This window comes from Anas acuta, unplaced genomic scaffold (assembly GCF_963932015.1).
Source record: "Anas acuta unplaced genomic scaffold, bAnaAcu1.1 SCAFFOLD_338, whole genome shotgun sequence".
In the NCBI taxonomy this organism is placed as follows: Eukaryota; Metazoa; Chordata; class Aves; order Anseriformes; family Anatidae; genus Anas; species Anas acuta.
This window is the reverse complement of record NW_027076018.1, coordinates 17,471-36,248: the sequence shown is the minus strand read 5'-3', so window position 1 is coordinate 36,248 and position 18,778 is coordinate 17,471. Positions and strand designations below refer to the sequence as shown.

General features: G+C 67.9%; 5 protein-coding genes across 7 annotated transcripts; all 5 read left to right on the top strand.

Annotated features, from left to right (window-relative positions):
- Window positions 1-1,035: 1,035 nt before the first annotated feature.
- On the top strand, window positions 1,036-3,912 carry LOC137848857 (protein capicua homolog; the record flags this gene model as incomplete). The annotated part of the gene is made up of 4 exons (XM_068668356.1): window positions 1,036-1,162; window positions 2,168-2,298; window positions 2,389-2,520; window positions 3,530-3,912. Coding segments are annotated over 4 exons (632 nt in total), but the record flags the coding sequence as incomplete, so codon positions are not given.
- Window positions 3,913-4,086: 174 nt separating this feature from the next.
- Window positions 4,087-9,551, top strand: LOC137848849 (guanylate-binding protein 2-like). Of its 2 annotated transcripts, none has more exons than XM_068668348.1 (15): window positions 4,087-5,156; window positions 5,267-5,391; window positions 5,463-5,569; window positions 5,647-5,849; window positions 5,919-6,080; window positions 6,167-6,267; window positions 6,349-7,153; window positions 7,248-7,375; window positions 7,444-7,553; window positions 7,635-7,825; window positions 7,905-8,147; window positions 8,221-8,501; window positions 8,593-8,805; window positions 8,895-9,191; window positions 9,297-9,551. In XM_068668348.1, the coding sequence occupies exons 1-15, from the start codon at window positions 4,967-4,969 to the stop codon at window positions 9,507-9,509; spliced, it is 3,369 nt and encodes a 1,122-aa protein (XP_068524449.1). In that variant the 5' UTR covers window positions 4,087-4,966; the 3' UTR covers window positions 9,510-9,551. The 2 variants fall into 2 exon arrangements, with proteins under 2 accessions (XP_068524449.1, XP_068524448.1); XM_068668347.1 differs by having other exon boundaries at window positions 6,346-7,153.
- A 513-nt stretch (window positions 9,552-10,064) lies between these two features.
- On the top strand, window positions 10,065-12,653 carry LOC137848852 (guanylate-binding protein 1-like). Its single transcript, XM_068668352.1, has 9 exons — window positions 10,065-10,253; window positions 10,365-10,492; window positions 10,563-10,672; window positions 10,754-10,944; window positions 11,024-11,266; window positions 11,348-11,628; window positions 11,700-11,912; window positions 11,996-12,292; window positions 12,400-12,653. Exons 1-9 carry the CDS (start codon window positions 10,079-10,081, stop codon window positions 12,607-12,609), a joined length of 1,848 nt encoding a protein of 615 aa, XP_068524453.1. The 5' UTR covers window positions 10,065-10,078; the 3' UTR covers window positions 12,610-12,653.
- A 27-nt stretch (window positions 12,654-12,680) lies between these two features.
- On the top strand, window positions 12,681-15,383 carry LOC137848850 (guanylate-binding protein 2-like). 2 transcript variants are annotated; one of them, XM_068668350.1, is made up of 9 exons: window positions 12,686-12,981; window positions 13,093-13,220; window positions 13,291-13,400; window positions 13,482-13,672; window positions 13,752-14,009; window positions 14,083-14,363; window positions 14,460-14,672; window positions 14,756-15,052; window positions 15,129-15,383. In XM_068668350.1, exons 1-9 carry the CDS (start codon window positions 12,807-12,809, stop codon window positions 15,339-15,341), a joined length of 1,866 nt encoding a protein of 621 aa, XP_068524451.1. In that variant the 5' UTR covers window positions 12,686-12,806; the 3' UTR covers window positions 15,342-15,383. The 2 variants fall into 2 exon arrangements, with proteins under 2 accessions (XP_068524450.1, XP_068524451.1); XM_068668349.1 differs by having other exon boundaries at window positions 12,681-13,220.
- Window positions 15,384-15,527: 144 nt separating this feature from the next.
- On the top strand, window positions 15,528-18,770 carry LOC137848851 (guanylate-binding protein 2-like). Its single transcript, XM_068668351.1, has 9 exons — window positions 15,528-16,083; window positions 16,178-16,305; window positions 16,373-16,482; window positions 16,564-16,754; window positions 16,837-17,079; window positions 17,161-17,441; window positions 17,518-17,730; window positions 17,820-18,095; window positions 18,173-18,770. The coding sequence occupies exons 1-9, from the start codon at window positions 15,909-15,911 to the stop codon at window positions 18,500-18,502; spliced, it is 1,947 nt and encodes a 648-aa protein (XP_068524452.1). The 5' UTR covers window positions 15,528-15,908; the 3' UTR covers window positions 18,503-18,770.
- The last annotated feature ends 8 nt before the right edge of the window (window positions 18,771-18,778 follow it).

Here is an 18,778-nt window from a genome sequence, read left to right as displayed (position 1 = left end):
GGGGGTTCCGCCCCCATTTTTGGGGTACCCCCCCATTTTGGGGTGCTGCCCCCCCCCCAAATTAATCCCACCCCCCCCCCAGGCCACCGACTGGCGGGTGCCGGCCCCCGAGAGCCGCCTGGACCCCCCCGCCCCCCCCGCCGGGCCTTCCTCCGCCTCCTCCTCCTCCGCCTCGGCCGCCCCCAGCCCCGGCTCTGCCGCCTCCGCAGCCGCCCCCCCCCCCGGAGGGACCCCCCCGGGGGGGCGCCCCCCCGGCTCCCCCCCCCGGTGCCAGCGAGGGGCCGGAGCGCAAGGAGGGGGGGGCCGGCAAGAAGGCGAAGGTGCGGCCCCCCCCCCTGAAAAAAACCTTCGACTCGGTCGACAAGTGAGTGGGGGGGGGCTTTATTTTTTTGGGGGAGGGGCTGGTTTTATTTGGGGGGATCTATTTTGGGGGGAGGGGCTCTTTGTTTGGTGGGGGGGTCTTCATTAAGGGGGGTTCCGGGGGGGTCTTTGCTTTTGGGGGGGGTCTTTTTTGGGGGTGAGGGGATCCTTTTCTTGGGGGGGGGGGGGGTCTCCCTTTTGGGGGGAGGTCTCCCTTTTTTGGGGTTCTTGTGGGGATTTTCCCTTTGGGGGGGGCCGTTTTCTGTTTTGGGGGGGGTCCTCATTTTGGGGAGGGGTCCTTGGGGGGGGGGCATCTTCCTGTCTGGGGGGGGTGCTCTTCCTTTATGGGGTGTCTGGGGTGTTCCAGGTTGCTCCCCGGTTCGTGGGGTCCAGGGGGGGCTCCTCTCTTTTTGGGGGGGCTCCTCCATTTTTGGGGGGTCTGCTCTCTTTGTGGGGGGGCAGGGGTGTGTTTTTGGGGTCTTTTTTCGGGGGGGGGGGGTCCCAGGGTTGTTCCAACCAGACTCGGGGGCTGCTCCTCCCCTCGCGATGTCCCAGGGGAGGCTCCCGGGGATCTCCCCCTTTACGAGGGGGGGTTCCCGCAGTGCCCCCTTTTTTTTGGGGGGGGTCCGTTTAACCCTGCCCCCCCGCAGGGTGCTGTCGGAGGTGGATTTTGAGGAGCGCTTCGCGGAGCTGCCCGAATTCCGGCCCGAGGAGGTGCTGCCCTCGCCCACCCTGCAGGCTCTGGCCACCTCGCCCCGCGCCATCCTGGGCAGCTACCGCAAGAAGCGCAAGAACTCCACGGGTGGGGGGCTCGTTACGGGCCGGGGGGGCTAATTACAAGCCGGGGGGGCTAATTAGGAGTCGGGGGAGGGTTAATTAGGAGTTTGGGGGAGTTATTTAAGATTTTGGGGGGGGTTAATTAGGACTTGGGGGGGTTAATTAGGACTTGGGGGGGTTAATTAGGAGTTTGGGGGGTTAATTAGGAGTTTGGGGGGGTTATTTAAGATTTTGGGGGGGGTTAATTAGGAGTTGGGGGGGTTAATTAGGGGTTGGGGGGGTTAATTAGGAGTTTGGGGGAGCTAATTAGGAGTTTGGGGGGGTTATTTAAGATTTTGGGGGGGGTTAATTAGGAGTTGGGGGGGTTAATTAGGAGTTTGGGGGGTTAATTGCAGGTTGGGGGGGTTAATGAGGAGTTTGAGAGGGTTAATTAGGAGTTTGGGGGGGCTAATTAGGAGTTTGGGGGAGTTATTTAAGATTTTTGGGGGGGTTAATTAGGAGTTGGGGGGGTTAATTAGGGGTCGGGGGGGTTAATTAGGAGTTGGGGGGGTTAATTAGGGGTTGGGGGGGTTAATTGCAGGTTGGGGGGGTTAATTAGGAGTTTGAGAGGGTTAATTAGGAGTTTGGGGGGGCTAATTAGGAGTTTGGGGGGGTTATTTAAGATTTTTGGGGGGGTTAATTAGGAGTTGGGGGGGGTTATTTAAGATTTTGGGGGGCTTAATTAGGGGTTGGGGGGGTTAATTAGGAGTTGGGGGGATTAATTAGGAGTTTGGGGGGGTTATTTAAGATTTTGGGGTGGTTAATTAGGGGTCGGGGGCGTTAATTAGGGGTCGGGGGAGTTAATTAGGAGTGGGGGGGTTAATTAGGGGTTTAAGAGGGTTAATTAGGAGTTTGGGGGGGCTAATTAGGAGTTTGGGGGAGTTATTTAAGATTTTGGGGGGGTTAATTAGGAGTCGGAGGTGTTAATTAGGAGTCGGGGGGGTTAATTAGGAGTCAGGGGGTGTTAATTGGGGTTTTTTGCCCCCCCCAGACCTGGACTCGTCCACCGAGGACCCACGTCCCCCAAGCGCAAGCTGCGGCGCCGCTCGAGCTGCAGCTCGGAGCCCAACACCCCCAAAAGCGCCAAGTGCGAGGGCGACATCTTCACCTTCGACCGGCCCGGTGAGCCCCCCCCGCACCCCCCCTGCACCCCCCCAGCACCTCTGGGTGCCCCCCCAGCACCCCGGGGTGACGCCGACGCCGTGCCCGCAGGCTCGGAGGCGGAGGACGTGCTGGGGGAGCTGGAGTACGAGAAGGTTCCCTACTCCTCGCTGCGCCGCACGCTGGACCAGCGCCGTGCCCTCGTCATGCAGCTCTTCCAGGAGCACGGCTTCTTCCCCTCGGGTCTGTCCCCAATGTCCCCAGTGTCCCCAGTGTCCCCAGTGTCCCCCAGCCTCTCCCCAGTGTCCCCAGTGTCCCCACACAGCTCCCCCAGGGGAAGGGAGGTCAGGTCCCCAGGGGGTGCCCAGCCCTGGTCACTGCCCCTTGTTCCCCGCTCTTTGTCCCCTCTGTCCCCCCAGGGCCCTGCGTGGTCCCCTCAATGTCCCTGTGTCCCCTGATGTCCCCTCACAACCCCCCAGTGTCCCCACATCGCACCCTAACCCCCCTTGTCCCCGATGTCCCCACACCCCCTGATATCCCCCCATGTCCCCACACCCCCTGGTGTCCCCTGATGCTCCCCAGGGCCCCTGGGACCCCCCCCTGTGTCCCCACATCCCCCATGTCCCCTGACGCCCCCCCATAACCCTTGGTGTCCCCACACCCCCTGATGCCCCCCAAGACCCCCCAGTGTCCCCACACCCCCTGCTGTCTCCCTATGTCCCCCCACATCCCCTGATGCCCCCAGGACCCCCTTGTATCCCCCCCTAGCCCTCCCATGTCCCACACCCCTTGATGTCCCCCCATAACTCCTCCATGCCCCCCAGTGTCCCCCAATAACCCCCAGTGCCCCCACACCCCTTGATGTCCCCCCATAACCCCCCCATGCCCCCCAGTGTCCCCCCGTAACCCCCTTGTACCCCAACACCCCCTGGTGCCTCCCAGTGTCCCCATGACCCCCTGCTTCCCCCGATGTCCCCCACGCCCCCTGGTGCCCCCCACTATCCCCCTTTAACCTCCCACTGTCCCCGCATAACCCCCAGTTTCCCCACCCCCCCTGCTGCCCCCCATTGTCCCCATGCCCCCCATGCCCCCCGGTGCCCCCCACTATCCCCCTTTAACCTCCCACTGCCCCCACACCCCCTGTGCCCCCCACACCCCCTGCTGCCCCCCATTGTCCCCATGCCCCCCACCCCCCCCTTGTGCCCCCACACCCCCCCGGTGCCCCCCCCTGACGCCCCCCCTGTCCCCGCAGCCCAGGCCACGGCCGCGTTCCAGGCTCGTTTCGCCGACATCTTCCCCACCAAGGTGTGCCTGCAGCTCAAGATCCGCGAGGTGCGCCAGAAGATCATGCAGGCGGCCACGCCCCCCGAGCAGGCCCCGCCCCCGGAGCCGCCCGACGCCCCGCCCCCCGACCCCGCCCCCTCCGCTGACCCCGCCCCCTCCGAGCAGGCCCCGCCCTCCCCGGCCGCGGGGGGAGGGGGCGGCGCGCGCTGAGCCGCGACCATTCCGGGCCCCTCCCCTCCCCCCCCCTCCCCCCCCCCACCCTCCTCCGGTCTCCATGGTGACGGGGGGGCGGGGCCGGGCGCTGTCACGTGACCGAGTTCTTTTAATAACGGTAAATATTTTGAGACCCGACGCCCTCCGCGTGTCACCCGGGGGGGGAGGGGCTGGGCGCCGATTGGCTGCGAGGAGAAGGGGGCGGGGTTAAGGCCGGGGAAGGCCACGCCTCCCTTAAAGGGGCCGCTGCGGGGTTTTAGGGGGGTGTGGGGGGGCTAAAGGGGGGTGGGGGGGGTACAAGGGGAGCGGGAGGGGGCACACGGGGACGTGGAGGGGGTAAATGGGGACCGGGGGGACACCGAGGGGACACCGGGGGCACCGCGGGGACCTTGTGGAGTCGCACAGGGCCGCCCCAGGCCGCGCTCTGCTCCCCGCCGGCTCCGGCGACAAAATGGCCGCTGCGCCTCAGGGAGCGGCAGGACCCCCGCCAGGCCCCGCCCACCAGGCGGCTCGGCCAATGGGAGCGCGGCGCCTCGGCGGAGCGGCCAATCGCGGCGCGGCTTTGCACACGGCCCGCCGAGGTGCGAGGGGATGGGGGGGGGCTCTGCACACGGCCCCCAGGGGTTCCTCATAGGGACCCCCCCGAGCTCTGCACACGGCCCCCAAGGGGGACCCCCAGTGCTCTGCACACGGCCCCAGGGGCTTTGCACACGGCCCCCTGGAGCCCTGCACCCGGCCTTGGCGGCTTCTGGAACCTTCCTGCGGGCCCGGTGTCGCTCCCGAACCCCAAAATCCCCCGATTTCTCCCCAAACTGCCCGTGAACACCCGGCAGCGACAAACCGCGAGGGCGAAGCCGCGAAGCAGCCGCTCTGCGGCCGGCCAGCCTTCCAGCCAATCACAGCACGCCTTCCACCGACCGCCTCCCCGCGGAGCCAATAGCGGGCCGCCTTTCATCGTGGGCGCGAGTCGCAGCCAATAGGAAGCGGCGAGCCTCGCTCCTGCCCTTTTACGGCTCGGGCAAGCTCGGGAGGGGCGGAGCCTCCTGCAGGGGGGCGGAGCCACCAGGAGGGGGGCGGAGCTCTCTCCCGGCGTGCACCGCGCGCGCGGGGAAACGAAAACGAAACCGAAACAGGGGCTGGAGAAGCGGCTCCGGGACCGGGAAGCGGCACCGGGAGCGGCAGCGGCAGCGCCATGGCCGCTCCGCCGCCGGTCCCGCTGCTGCTGGCGGAGCCGGGGGAGGCGTGGGGGGGCCCGCGGCTGTTCCAAGCGGCCCTGGACGCCCTGCGGGGGGCTCCGGCCCCCGTCCACGTCGTGGCCGCCTTCGGGCCGAGGGGCAGCGGGAAATCCTTCCTGCTGGACCAGCTGGCGGGGCCGGGCGGCGGTAACGACCCCAAAACCTCCCCCAAAAATTTTTTCTACCCCTGCCCAAATTTTTTTGACCCCCCCCAAATTTTTCTGACCCCCTCCCCAATTTTTCTCGCCCCCCCCCAGCGTTCCCCAGCAGCCCCGGGCTGTGGCTGCGCTGCTGCTGGCACCCGACGCAGCCGGGCCACGCGCTGGTGCTGCTGGACGCCGCCGGCTTCCCCGCGCCGGGGGACGAGGAGGAGGATGAGGAGGTGCCGGAGGAAGGCTGGGGGGGTTGGGGGGGGGGTCGCGGAGCCCCCCGCTGACCCCCCGCTGCCCGCAGGACCCCTGGTTCCTGCAGCTGCTGGTGCTGCAGCTGCTGCTCGCCAGCGTCTTCGTCTACAGCAGCGGCGCCGCGGCCGAGCCGCAGGAGGAGCTGGAGCGCCTGACGTATCCTTGCCCCCTCACCTCCCTTTTGCCCTTTTCTGCCTTTTTTCTCCCCGTTTCCTTTCCTTCACTCCTCGCAGCTACGTCCGGGCGCTGCCGCGCCGCTTGAGGCTGCTGGAAGCCGAGGAGGAGGAGGAGGATGAGGAGGATGAAGGCTCGCTGCTGCGCACCGTGCTGCCGCCCTTCGTCTGGAGCCTGCACGGCGCCGCCGCGGCGCCCGAGGACGAGGCCGTGCTGGAGGCCGAAGGCCACGAGCTTTGGGCGGCGCTGGGACCCCCCCCAGGTGGGCGCCCGCCCCGGTGTCCCCACGGGGATGCCGGTGACGCCGCGCTGACCGTGGCCGTCCCCGCAGGCCCGGAGGCGCCGGTGGCACGCCGTGTCCTGGCGCTGTTCCCCGAGCACAAGCTGTTCCGCCTGGAGGCCGGCGGTGCCGGCGGGCTGCCGGAGCTCTGCGCCCACCTCCTCGGCTGCGGCCCCAAAACGGGGCTGAGCGGGGAGCCCGTCGGCGGCGCCTGTGAGTAGGGGGGTGTTTGGGGAGGGGGCGCGCTGCGGGGCGCCCCCCCTGAGTGTTTTGGGTCCCCTCCTTCCCTCCATCCCCAGACCTGGCGGCGCTGGCGGAGCGGGCGGCGGAGGCGCTGTGCGGGGCTGAGCCGCTGCGGGTGGCGCGGCTGTGCCGGGAGGCGGAGGAGGTGGCGTGGCAGGTACCGGGTGGGGGGACATGGGGAGGGTACAGGGGGGTGGGGAGCGGCCCCCAGCCCAGCACCGCGCTGTGCCCACAGCAGGACGAGGCCGAGGATGTCACCAAGCTGTGGTGCGGGGACGAGGTCACGCAACTGGACGCCGCCGAGGCACGGTGGGGTGGAGGCGACGGCAAAGGGGACGGCAGCGGTGACGCCGGCAAGTGGCAGGAGCTCGGTGACGCGTGGCAGAGTGACGCCGCGTCCCAGTGGGACATCAACGCGTGGCTCGGTGACACCATGACAGATGAAGATGTCAACGCGTGGCTCAGGGACGCCAGGACCAAAGAGGACGCCACCAATGCGAGGTGTGGTGGTGATGGTGACACTCAACGGGATGTCAACGCGCGTCATGGTGACGCCATCAAGGAAGAGGACGAGGTTGAAATCTGGTCTGGTGGCGCCGCCACCCAACGGGACGTCAACCTGAGCAAAGGCGCCGCTCAACAGGATGCCAACACCGGGCACGGTGACACCGTGACCGAAGAGGACGCCACCAACGCGTGGTGTGGTGGTGATGGTGACGCTCAACGGGACGTCAACGCGCATCACGGTGATGCCGTCAAGGAAGAGGATGAGGTTGAAATCTGGTCTGGTGGCGCCGCCACCCAACGGGACGTCACCGCAAGGTGCGGGGACACACCAGAGGCGATGCCGCGGCCCAAGGGGGGGGCGATGGGTGCCCCCAAGTGCCTGGTGCAGAACGGGCCCAACGGGAAGCTGAGCCTCAATCCTGAGGTGCTGGAGGTGCTGCGCGGCATCGGGCAGCCCGTGGTGGTGGTGGCCATCGCCGGGCGCTACCGCACCGGCAAGTCCTTCCTCATGAACCGGCTGGCGCAGCAGCAAACGGGTGAGCCAACGGGGTTGGTGAGGACGTTAATGGGGATAATGAGGAGGTCGTTAATGACATTAACGCCCTCCCGACCCCTCTCCCGGCCCCGCAGGCTTCCCCCTGGGCCACACGGTGCAGGCGGAAACCAAGGGGATCTGGATGTGGTGCCTGCCGCACCCGTGCCGGGCCGACACCACCCTGGTGCTGCTGGACACCGAGGGGCTGTGGGACCCCGACAAGGTGGGTGTGGGGTCGGGGGGGGTGCAGGACCCCCGGATCCGGCCCTGACAACCCCCCCCCGGGTGTAGGGTGACAGCCGTAACGACGCCTGGATCTTCACGCTGGCGCTGCTGCTCTCCAGCACCCTGGTGTACAACAGCACCGGCACCATCGACCAGCAGGCACTGGAGAACCTCGGGTACCAGGGGCTTGCGGCGGGCGCGGCGGTGTCGGCGCTGTCACGGTGACATCCTGGTGACGCCGCTGCTGCTTCCTGCAGGGTGGTGACGGCGCTGACGGACCGCGTGCGGGTGCGGGCGGGGGACAGCAGGGACGCGGCAGCGGCCGACTTCATGCGCTTCTTCCCCGGCTTCGTCTGGGCCGTGCGGGATTTCGTGCTGGAGCTGTCGGTGGACGGGCGGCGCGTCAACGAGGACGAGTACCTGGAGCACGTGCTGCGCCTGCAGCCCGGTACGGCGGCGGTTGTGCCACGGGGCTGATTTGGGGTGACAGCAGAGCGCCGAATCCTGACGGTGTCCCCGTGCCACAGGGAGCAGCCGCGTGGTGCAGGAGCAGAACGAGCTGCGGCGCTGCCTGCGCGACTTCTTCCCCAACCGCAAGTGCTTCGTGCTGCCACTGCCGGCTGAGCCCGAGGCGATGAAGCACCTGGAGGAGCTCAAGGAGGGGCAGCTGCGCCCCAGATTCCTGCAGCAGGCCGACGCCTTCTGCCGGCACATCTGGGACACGGCCCCGGTGAAGGCACTGCCGGGGCAGGTCGCGGTGACGGGCAGCAGTGAGTGGCGGTGGCACTGGGTGGCCCCGTTAAGGTGCTGCCCGGGGGTGACGGCACCGTTGCCTCCCGGCAGTGCTGGCGAGCCTGGCGGAGAGGTACGTGGAGGCCATCGGCAGCAGCGGCGTGCTGTGCCTGGAGAGCGCGGTGACGGCGCTGGCGGCAGCTGAGAACACGGCGGCGGTGGCGGCGGCGGTGGCCGAGTACCGGCGGCGCATGGAGCGGGAGCTGAAGCTGCCCACGGCCTCGCAGGAGGAGCTGGGGGACGCGCACCAGCGCTGCGAGCGCCGCGCCCTCGCCCTCTTCATGGCGCGCGTCTTTGCCGACAAGGAGCAGCGCTACCAGTGCCAGCTGATGGTGGGTGATGGCACGGCGCGGTGTGGTGTGGCGCGGTGTGGTGTGGCACACGATGTCCCCCTGCCTTCTGAGCCACGCGTCGCCCCGGCAGAGTGAGCTGGAGGCGGCCAAGGAGGAGTTCTGCCGGCGCAACGAGGCGGCCTCGGAGGAGCGGTGCCGCGCGGTGCTCCAGGAGCTGTGGCGGGACGTGGAGCGGCGCCTGGACCGCGGGGAGTACGCCGTGCCGGGGGGGTCGCGCCGCTTCCAGGAGCACCTGGGGGAGCTGATGGAGAAGTACCACCAGCGGCCTGGCTTGGGGGTGAAGGTGAGCGCCGTGCAGGTGCCGGATGCACGGTGCCGGTGCAGGACGTGTGGTGCCGGTGCCGGTAGCACGCTGATGGCTGCGCCCACCAGGCAGCGGCGGTGCTGGAGAAGTTCCTGCAGGAGCACGAGGTGTTGGTGCGGGCGCTGTGCGCGGCCGACCAGCATCTGTCGGAGCACGAGAAGGAGCGGGTGGCCAGCGAGGCGGTGGCGGCGGCGGCAGCAGCGGCGAAAGCGGCGACAGAGGAGGCCGTGAGGGCGATGGAGGCGCGGCAGGAGGAGCAGCGGCGCAGCCGGGAGGAGCACCAGCGGCAGCTGGAGGAGCAGCTCTGGCATCAGCAGTGGGTGATGCTGGAGGAGCAGGAGCGCGTCATCAAGCACAAGCTGCAGGTAGGTGTGAGGGCGTGGTGGTGCTTGCAGTGCCGGGGCTGTGGCGGTGGTGCTGGCGGTGCCGGGGCTGTGGTGGCGGTGCCAAGCCCCCTCCGTGTGCCGCAGGAGCAGGAGGCGCTGCTGAAGGAAGGCTTCGAGCGCGAGGCCGAGGCGCTGCGGGAGCAGATCCGGAAGCTGCAGAAGGAGAAGGAGGAGATGAAGAAGCCGTCGTGGATCCAATGGGCGCTGGACGGGCTCGGCATCGCTGCCGATATCATCCTGCCGGGCCTGACGCGGGTGGCGGTGTCGGGGGCCCTGCGGCTGTTCCGGCGCAAGTAGTGACCTTGGTGTGACCCCAATAAATTCTTCCCTTCTGCCTCTGAGTTTGTGTTTTCTGGAAATCGAGGCGATCCGGGAGAGGGCCGAGCAGCTGCCGCCCTCCCCCGTTGAGGGATTTTTTGAAACAGCAAAGATCCCACGGCTTGCTGCAGCTGAGCAAAGCAAGCTACCAGGGCAACTCTGAGAGGTTCCCATGACAGTTCCCACATCGCCCAACTGAGGAACTTAGAAAAATATTGTTACCAGCCTCTGGCTCCAAGGACAAGGTCTACGTGACTGCTTATCACCAGGGGGTTGTTGTCTTGTACTTGTTTATCTTACTGCTCTTGACCAATAATCTTGTGTGAAACACTGTCCACACCTGTTAAGTTCACCATTAAAGTTAGGCTATCGGGGCAATAAAATGGAGCGTGATCTGACCATACTGGTGTCGGTCGTGCTTTTGGCCGCGCTTCCTGCAACACTCCCTGTTGAGTCAGCCGGGGGCAGGAGGACGGAGGGGGGGGCGCTGCTTTTTATTCGCTGTTTCCGGGGTTTTGGTTTCATTTCTGCTGGTGCTGGGAGCAGGAATGGAGGAGCCGCTGTGCCTGGTGCGCAACGGGCCCGACGGGGAGCTGAGCCTCAATCCCGCGGCACTGGAGGTGCTGCGCGGCATCAGGCAGCCCGTGGTGGTGGTGGCCATCGCCGGGCCCTACCGCACCGGCAAGTCCTTCCTCCTCAACCGGCTGGCGCAGCGGCGTAGCGGTGAGCCAACGGGGGCATCGCCAATTAACGGGGTTAACGAGGGGGTTAAGGGAGGGTTAACGGGGCCGGCGGGTCCCGCTCGCCCTCCCAACCCCTCTCCCGGCCCCGCAGGCTTCCACCTGGGCCACACGGTGCAGGCGGAAACCAAGGGGATCTGGATGTGGTGCCTGCCGCACCCGTGCCGGGCCAACACCACCCTGGTGCTGCTGGACACCGAGGGGCTGGGGGACCCTGACAAGGTGGGTGTGGGGTCGGGGGGGGGCCCGAGACCACCGGATCCGGCCCTGACGACCCCCCCCCCGGGTGTAGGGTGACAGCCGTAACGACGCCTGGATCTTCACGCTGGCGCTGCTGCTCTCCAGCACCCTGGTGTACAACAGCACCAGCACCATCGACCAGCAGGCGCTGGAGAACCTCGGGTACCAGGGGCTCGGGGTGGGCGCAGCGGTGTCGGCGCTGTCACGGTGACATCCTGGTGACGCCGCTGCTGCTCCCCACAGGGTGGTGATGGCGCTGATGGAGCGCGTGCGGGTGCGGGCGGGGGAAAGCGGGGACGCGGCAGCGGCCGACTTCGTGCGCTTCTTCCCCGGCTTCGTCTGGGCCGTGCGGGATTTCGTGCTGGAGCTGTCGGTGGACGGGCAGAGCGTCAACGAGGACGAGTACCTGGAGCACGTGCTGCGCCTGCAGCCCGGTACGGCGGCGGTGGTGCCACGGGGCTGATTTGGGGTGACAGCAGAGCGCCGAATCCTGACGGTGTCCCCGTGCCACAGGGAGCAGCCGCGTGGTGCAGGAGCAGAACGAGCTGCGGCGCTGCCTGCGCGACTTCTTCCCCAACCGCAAGTGCTTCGTGCTGCCACCGCCGGCAGAGCCCGAGGCGATGAAGCACCTGGAGGAGCTCAAGGAGGGGCAGCTGCGCCCCAGATTCCTGCAGCAGGCCGACGCCTTCTGCCGGCACATCTGGGACACGGCCCCGGTGAAGGCGCTGCCGGGGCGGGCGGCGGTGATGGGCAGGAGTGAGTGGCGGTGGCGCAGTGGCACTGGGTGGCCCCGTTGGGGTGCCGTAGGGGGGTGACGGCACCGTTGCCTCCCGGCAGTGCTGGCGAGCCTGGCGGAGAGGTACGTGGAGGCCATCGGCAACAGCGGCGTGCTGTGCCTGGAGAGCGCGGTGATGGCGCTGGCAGCGGCCGAGAACACGGTGGCGGTGGCGGCGGCGGTGGCCGAGTACCGGCGGCGCATGGAGCGGGAGCTGAAGCTGCCCACGGCCTCACAGAAGGAGCTGGGGGACGCGCACCAGCGCTGTGAGCGCCGCGCCCTCGCCCTCTTCATGGCGCGCGTCTTTGCCGACAAGGAGCAGCGCTACCAGCTCCAGCTGATGGTGGGTGGTGGCACGGCGCGGTGTGGCACATGGCATCCCCCTATGTGCTGAGCCACGCGTCGCCCCGGCAGAGCGAGCTGGAGGCGGCCAAGGAGGAGTTCTGCCGGCGCAACGAAGCGGCCTCGGAGGAGCGGTGCCGCGCGGTGCTCCAGGAGCTGTGGCGGGACGTGGAGCGGCGCCTGGACCGCGGGGAGTACGCCGTGCCGGGGGGGTCGCGCCGCTTCCAGGAGCACCTGGGGGAGCTCATGGAGAAGTACCACCAGCGGCCTGGCTTGGGGGTGAAGGTGAGCGCGGTGTCGGTGCTGCACACGTGGTGCTGGTGCCGGATGCACGGTGCCGGTAGCACCCTGATGGCTGCGCCCACCAGGCAGCGGCGGTGCTGGAGAAGTTCCTGCGGGAGCACGAGGTGTTGGTGCGGGCGCTGCGCGAGGCCGACCAGCAGCTGTCGGAGTACGAGAAGAAGCGGGTGGCCAGCGAGGCGGCGGCAGCGGCGGCGGCAGCGAAGGCAGCGGCAGCAGCGGAGGCTGTGAGGGCGACGGAGGCGCGGCAGGAGGAGCAGCGGCGCAGCCTGGAGGAGCAGAAGCGGCAGCTGGAGAAGTTGCTGTGGCGCCAGCAGCGGGCGATGCTGGAGGAGCAGGAGCGTGTCATTGAGCACAAGCTGCGGGTAGGTGTGAGGGCGCGGCGGTGCTGGCGGTGCTTGGGGCTGTGGTGGTGGTGCTGGCGGTGCTTGGGGCCGTGGTGGCGGTGCCGAGCCCCCTCCGTGTGCCGCAGGAGCAGGAGGCGCTGCTGGAGGAAGGCTTTGAGCGTGAGGCCGAGGCGCTGTGGGAGCAGATCCGGAGGCTGGAGGAGGAGAAGGAGGAGATGAAGAAGCCGTCGTGGATCCAACAGGCGTTGGACAGGCTCAGCAGCGCCGCTATGCTCCTGCAGAGCCTGGTGCAGATACTGTTGTCAGTGTCCCAGCTGGTGATCTGGCGCAAGTAGTGACCTTGGTGTGACCCCAATAAATTCTTCCCTTCTGCCTCTCAGTTTGTGTTTCCCAGAAATCGAGGTGATCCGGGAGAGGGCCGAGCAGCTGCCGCCCTCTCGTTGATTCAGGCGGGGACAGGAGGGGGGGGGATGGGGCGCTGCTTTTTATTTGCTGATGCCGGGGTTTTGGTTTCATTTCTGCTTCTGCTGGAATGGAGGAGCCGCTGTACCTGGTGCGCAACGGGCCCGACGGGGAGCTGAGCGCCGACCCCGCGGCGCTGGAGGTGCTGCGCGGCATCGGGCAGCCCGTGGTGGTGGTGGCCATCGCCGGGCCCTACCGCACCGGCAAGTCCTTCCTCCTCAACCGGCTGGCGCAGCGGCGTAGCGGTGAGACAACGGGGGCATCGCCAATTAACGGGGTTAACGAGGGGGTTAAGGGAGGGTTAACGGGGCCGGCGGGTCCCGCTCGCCCTCCCGACCCCTCTCCCGGCCCCGCAGGCTTCCCCCTGAGCCACACGGTGCAGGCGCAAACCAAGGGGATCTGGATGTGGTGCCGGTCGCACCCGTGCCGGGCCAACACCACCCTGGTGCTGCTGGACACCGAGGGGCTGGGGGACCCCAACAAGGTGGGTGTGGGGTCGGGGGGGGGCCCGAGACCACCGGATCTGGCCCTGACGACCCCCCCCCCGGGTGTAGGGTGACAGCCGTAACGACGCCTGGATCTTCACGCTGGCGCTGCTGCTCTCCAGCACCCTGGTGTACAACAGCACCGGCACCATCGACCAGCAGGCGCTGGAGACCCTCGGGTACTGGGGGCTCAGGGTGGGCGCGGCGGTGTCGGCGCTGTCACGGCGATGTCGCGGTGACTCCGCTGCTGCTCCCCACAGGGTGGTGACGGCGCTGACGGACCGCGTGCGGGTGCGGGCGGGGGACAGCGGGGACGCGGCAGCGGCCGACTTCATGCGCTTCTTCCCCGGCTTCGTCTGGGCCGTGCGGGATTTCGTGCTGGAGCTGTCGGTGGACGGGCAGCGCGTCAACGAGGACGAGTACCTGGAGCACGTGCTGCGCCTGCAGCCCGGTACGGCGGCGGTGGTGCCACGGGGCTGATTTGGGGTGACAGCAGAGCGCCGAATCCTGACGGTGTCCCCGTGCCGCAGGGAGCAGCCGCGTGGTGCAGGAGCAGAACGAGCTGCGGCGCTGCCTGCGCGACTTCTTCCCCAACCGCAAGTGCTTCGTGCTGCCGCTGCCGGCAGAGCCCGAGGCGATGAAGCACCTGGAGGAGCTCGAGGAGGGGCAGCTGCGCCCCAGATTCCTGCAGCAGGCCGACGCCTTCTGCCGGCACATCTGGGACACGGCCCCGGTGAAGGCGCTGCCGGGGCGGGCGGCAGCGGTGCAGGTCGCAGTGACGGGCAGCAGTGAGTGGCGGTGGCACCGGGTGGCCCCGTTAAGGTGCTGCAGGTGGGTGACGGCACCGTTGCCTCCCGGCAGTGCTGGCGAGCCTGGCGGAGAGGTACGTGGAGGCCATCGGCAGCAGCGGCGTGCTGTGCCTGGAGAGCGCGGTGACGGCGCTGGCGACGGCCGAGAACACGGCGGCGGTGGCGGCGGCGGTGGCCGAGTACCGGCAGCTCATGGAGCGGGAGCTGAAGCTGCCCACGGCCTCGCAGGAGGAGCTGGGGGACGCGCACCAGCGCTGCGAGCGCCGCGCCCTCGGCCTCTTCATGGCGCGCGTCTTTGCTGACAAGGAGCAGCGCTACCAGCTCCAGCTGATGGTGGGTGGTGGCACGGCACGGTGTGGTGTGGCACGGTGCGGTGTGGTGTGGCACACGATGTCCGCCCGCCTGCTGAGCCACGCGTCGCCCTGGCAGAGCGAGCTGGAAGCGGCCAAGGAGGAGTTCTGCCGGCGCAACGAAGCGGCCTCGGAGGAGCGGTGCCGTGCGGTGCTCCAGGAGCTGTGGCAGGACGTGGAGCGGCGCCTGGACCGCGGGGAGTACGCCGTGCCGGGGGGGTCGCGCCGCTTCCAGGAGCACCTGGGGGAGCTGATGGAGAAGTACCACCAGCGGCCTGGCTTGGGGGTGAAGGTGAGCGTGGTGTCGGTGCTGCACACGTGGTGCTGGTGCCGGATGCACGGTGCCGGTAGCACCCTGATGGCTGCGCCCACCAGGCAGCGGCGGTGCTGGAGAAGTTCCTGCAGGGGCACGAGGTGTTGGTGCGGGCGCTGTGCGCGGCCGACCAGCAGCTGTCGGAGCACGAGAAGGAGCGGGTGGCCAGCGAGGCGGTGGCGGCGGCGGCAGCAGCGGCGAAAGCGGCGACAGAGGAGGCCGTGAGGGCGATGGAGGCGCGGCAGGAGGAGCAGCGGCGCAGCCGGGAGGAGCACCAGCGGCAGCTGGAGGAGCAGCTCTGGCAGCAGCAGTGGGTGATGCTGGAGGAGCAGGAGCGCGTCATCGAGCACAAGCTGCGGGTAGGTGTGAGGGCGTGGTGGTGCTGGCAGTGCCGGGGCTGTGGTGGCGGTGCCGAGCCCCCTCCGTGTGCCGCAGGAGCAGGAGGCGCTGCTGCAGGAAGGCTTCGAGCGCGAGGCCGAGGCGCTGCGGGAGCAGATCCGGAAGCTGCAGGAGGAGAAGGAAGAGATGAAGAAGCCGTCGTGGATCCAATGGGCGCTGGACGGGCTCGGCATCGCCGCCGATATCATCCTGCCAGGCCTGACGCGGGTGGCGGTGTCGGGGGCCCTGCGGCTGTTCCGGCGCAAGTAGTGACCTTGGTGTGACCCCAATAAATTCTTCCCTTCTGCCTCTCAGTTTGTGTTGCCCGGAAATCGAGGCGATCCGGGAGAGGGCCGAGCAGCTGCCGCCCTCCCGTTGAGGGATTTTTTGAAACAGCAAAGATCCCACGGCTTGCTGCAGCTGAGCAAAGCAAGCTACCAGGGCAACTCTGAGAGGTTCCCATGACAGTTCCCACATCGCCCAACTGAGGAACTTAGAAAAATATTGTTACCAGCCTCTGGCTCCAAGGACAAGGTCTACGTGACTGCTTATCACCAGGGGGTTGTTGTCTTGTACTTGTTTGTCTTACTGCTCTTGACCAATAATCTTGTGTGAAACACTGTCCACACCTGTTAAGTTCACCATAAAAGTTAGGCTATCGGGGCAATAAAATGGAGCGTGATCTGACCATACTGGTGTCGATCATGCTTTTGGCCGTGCTTCCTGCAACACTCCCTGTTGAGTCAGCTGGGGGCAGGAGGACGGAGGGGGGGGCGCTGCTTTTTATTCGCTGTTTCCGGGGTTTTGGTTTCATTTCTGCTGGTGCCGGGAGCAGGAATGGTGCAGCCGCTGTGCCTGGTGCTGAACGGGCCCAACGGGGAGCTGAGCCTCAATCCCGGGGCGCTGGAGGTGCTGCGCGGCATCGGGCAGCCCGTGGTGGTGGTGGCCATCACCGGGCGCTACCGCACCGGCAAGTCCTTCCTCCTCAACCGGCTGGCGCAGCAGCACACCGGTGAGCCAACGGGGTTGGTGAGGAGGTTAATGGGGATAATGAGGAGGTCGTTAATGACATTAACGCCCTCCCAACCCCTCTCCCGGCCCCGCAGGCTTCCACCTGGGCCACACGGTGCAGGCGCAAACCAAGGGGATCTGGATGTGGTGCCTGCCGCACCCGTGCCGGGCCAACACCACCCTGGTGCTGCTGGACACCGAGGGGCTGGGGGACCCCAACAAGGTGGGTGCAGGGCCAGGGGGGCACGGGACAACCAGATCCGGCCCTGACGACCCCCCCCCGGGTGTAGGGTGACAACAGTAACGACGCCTGGATCTTCACGCTGGCGCTGCTGCTCTCCAGCACCCTGGTGTACAACAGCTCCGGCACCATCGACCAGCAGGCGCTGGAGACCCTCGGGTACCGGGGGCTCAGGGTGGGCGCGGCGGTGTCGGCGCTGTCACGGCGATGTCGCGGTGACTCCGCTGCTGCTCCCAGCAGGGTGGTGACGGCGCTGACGGAGCGCGTGCGGGTGCGGGCGGGGGACAGCAGGGACGCGGTGGCAGCCGACGTCGTGCGTTTCTTCCCCGGCTTCATCTGGGCCGTGCGGGATTTCGTGCTGGAGCTGTTGGTGGATGGGCGGCGCGTCAACGAGGACGAGTACCTGGAGCACGTGCTGCGCCTGTGGACCGGTAAGGTGGTGGCAGTGGCACCACGGGGCTGATTTGGGGTGATGGTACAGGGCCACATCCTGACGGTGTACCCGTGCCACAGGGAGCAGCCGCGTGGTGCAGGAACACAACAAGCTGCGGCGCAGCCTGCGCGACTTCTTCCCCAACCGCAAGTGCTTCGTGCTGCCACTGCCGGCAGAGCCCAAGGCGATGAAGCACCTGGAGGAGCTCAAGGAGGGGCAGCTGCGCCCCAGATTCCTGCAGCAGGCCGACGCCTTCTGCCGGCACATCTGGGACACGGCCCCGGTGAAGGCGCTGCCGGGGCGGGTGGCGGTGACGGGCAGCAGTGAGTGGCGGTGGCGGCGCGGCACCGGGTGGCCCCGTTGGGGTGCCGCAGGGGAGTGACGCTGCCGTTGCCTCCCGGCAGTGCTGGCGAGCCTGGCGGAGAAGTACGTGGAGGCCATCGGCAGCAGCGGCGTGCTGTGCCTGGAGAGCGCGGTGACGGCGCTGGCGACGGCCGAGAACACGGCGGCGGTGGCGGCGGCGGTGGCCAAGTACCGGCAGCTCATGGAGCGGGAGCTGAAGCTGCCCACGGCCTCGCAGGAGGAGCTGGGGGACGCGCACCAGCGCTGTGAGCGCCGCGCCCTCGCCCTCTTCATGGCGCGCGTCTTTGCCGACAAGGAGCAGCGCTACCAGCTCCAGCTGATGGTGGGTGGTGGCACGGCGCGGTGTGGTGTGGCACTTGGCTTCCCCCTGCCCGCTGAGCCACGCGTCGCCCCGGCAGAGCGAGCTGGAGGCGGCCAAGGAGGAGTTCTGCCGGCGCAACGAGGCGGCCTCGGAGGAGCGGTGCCGTGCGGTGCTCCAGGAGCTGTGGCGGGACGTGGAGCAGCGCCTGGACCGCGGGGAGTACGCCGTGCCGGGGGGGTCGCGGCGCTTCCAGGAGCACCTGAAGGAGCTGAGGGAGAATTACCACCGGCGGCCTGGCTTGGGGGTGAAGGTGAGCGCCGTGCCAGTGCCGGATGTGTGGTGCCGGTGCTGGATGCACGGTGCCGGTGCCGGTAGCACCCTGATGGCTGCGCCCTCCAGGCAGCGGCGGTGCTGGAGAAGTTCCTGCAGGGGCACGAGGTGTTGGTGCGGGCGCTGTGCGCGGCTGACCAGCAGCTGTCGGAGCTTGAGAAGGAGCGGGTGGCCAGCGAGGCGGTGGCAGCGGCGGCAGCAGAGGCCATGAGGGCGATGGAGGCGCGGCAGGAGGAGCAGCGGCGCAGCCGGGAGGAACACCAGCAGCAGCTGGAGGAGCGGCTGAGGCACCAGCTGAAGGTGATGCTGGAGGAGCAGGAGCGCGTCATCGAGCACAAGATGAGGGTAGGTGTGAGGGCGCGGCAGTGCCGGTGGTGCCGAGGGCTGTGCTGGCGATGCCGAGCCCCCTCCATGTGCCGCAGGAGCAGCAGGCGCTGCAGCAGGAAGGCTTCGAGCACGAGGCTGAGGCGCTGGGGGAGCAGATCCGGAGGCTGCGGGAGGAGAAGGAGGAGATGAAGAAGCCATCGTGGCGCCAACGGGTGCTGGACGGGCTCAGCGTCGCTGCCAAAATCTTCCTGCCGGGCCTGGCACAGGTGGTGGTGTCAGGCGCCGTGGTGGCGGTGCTGAGCTTCCTCCGTGTGCCGCTGGAACTTCAGGTACTGCTGCAGTTAGGCTTCCAGTGCTTGGCCAAGTTGCTGAGGGAGCTGATCCGGAGGCAGCAGGAGGACAAGGAGAAGATGAAGAAGCCATAGCACTAATGGGTGCTGTAGGTGCTCGGCATCACCGCTGAAACCTTCCTGCCAGTCCTGGAGCGGGTGGTGGTGCTGTGGGCCAGGGCAGGGGTGCCAAGCCCCCTCCATGTGCTGCAGGAGGGTCCAATGGGTGCTGGACGGGCTTGGCATCGCCGCCGATATCTTCCTGCCGGGCCTGGCACGGGTGACGGTGTCAGGGGCCCTGCAGCTGATCCGGGGCGTGCTGTGACCTCGGTGTGACCCCAATAAATTCTTCCCTTCTGCCTCTCGGTTTGT

Coding starts and splice junctions, on each gene's coding strand:
- LOC137848849 (XM_068668347.1), top strand. CDS start 4,967: ATGGCCGCTCCGCCGCCGGTCCCGCTGCTGCTGGCGGAGCCGGGGGAG. Junction 5,157..5,266: donor GCTGGCGGGGCCGGGCGGCG/GTAACGACCCCA, acceptor GCCCCCCCCCAG/CGTTCCCCAGCAGCCCCGGG. Junction 5,850..5,918: donor GGCGCTGGGACCCCCCCCAG/GTGGGCGCCCGC, acceptor CCGTCCCCGCAG/GCCCGGAGGCGCCGGTGGCA.
- LOC137848852 (XM_068668352.1), top strand. CDS start 10,079: ATGGAGGAGCCGCTGTGCCTGGTGCGCAACGGGCCCGACGGGGAGCTG. Junction 10,493..10,562: donor GGCTGGGGGACCCTGACAAG/GTGGGTGTGGGG, acceptor CCCCGGGTGTAG/GGTGACAGCCGTAACGACGC. Junction 11,629..11,699: donor GCTACCAGCTCCAGCTGATG/GTGGGTGGTGGC, acceptor TCGCCCCGGCAG/AGCGAGCTGGAGGCGGCCAA.
- LOC137848850 (XM_068668349.1), top strand. CDS start 12,807: ATGGAGGAGCCGCTGTACCTGGTGCGCAACGGGCCCGACGGGGAGCTG. Junction 13,401..13,481: donor CAGGCGCTGGAGACCCTCGG/GTACTGGGGGCT, acceptor TGCTCCCCACAG/GGTGGTGACGGCGCTGACGG. Junction 14,673..14,755: donor GGCCTGGCTTGGGGGTGAAG/GTGAGCGTGGTG, acceptor TGCGCCCACCAG/GCAGCGGCGGTGCTGGAGAA.
- LOC137848851 (XM_068668351.1), top strand. CDS start 15,909: ATGGTGCAGCCGCTGTGCCTGGTGCTGAACGGGCCCAACGGGGAGCTG. Junction 16,483..16,563: donor CAGGCGCTGGAGACCCTCGG/GTACCGGGGGCT, acceptor TGCTCCCAGCAG/GGTGGTGACGGCGCTGACGG. Junction 17,080..17,160: donor GGTGGCGGTGACGGGCAGCA/GTGAGTGGCGGT, acceptor GCCTCCCGGCAG/TGCTGGCGAGCCTGGCGGAG.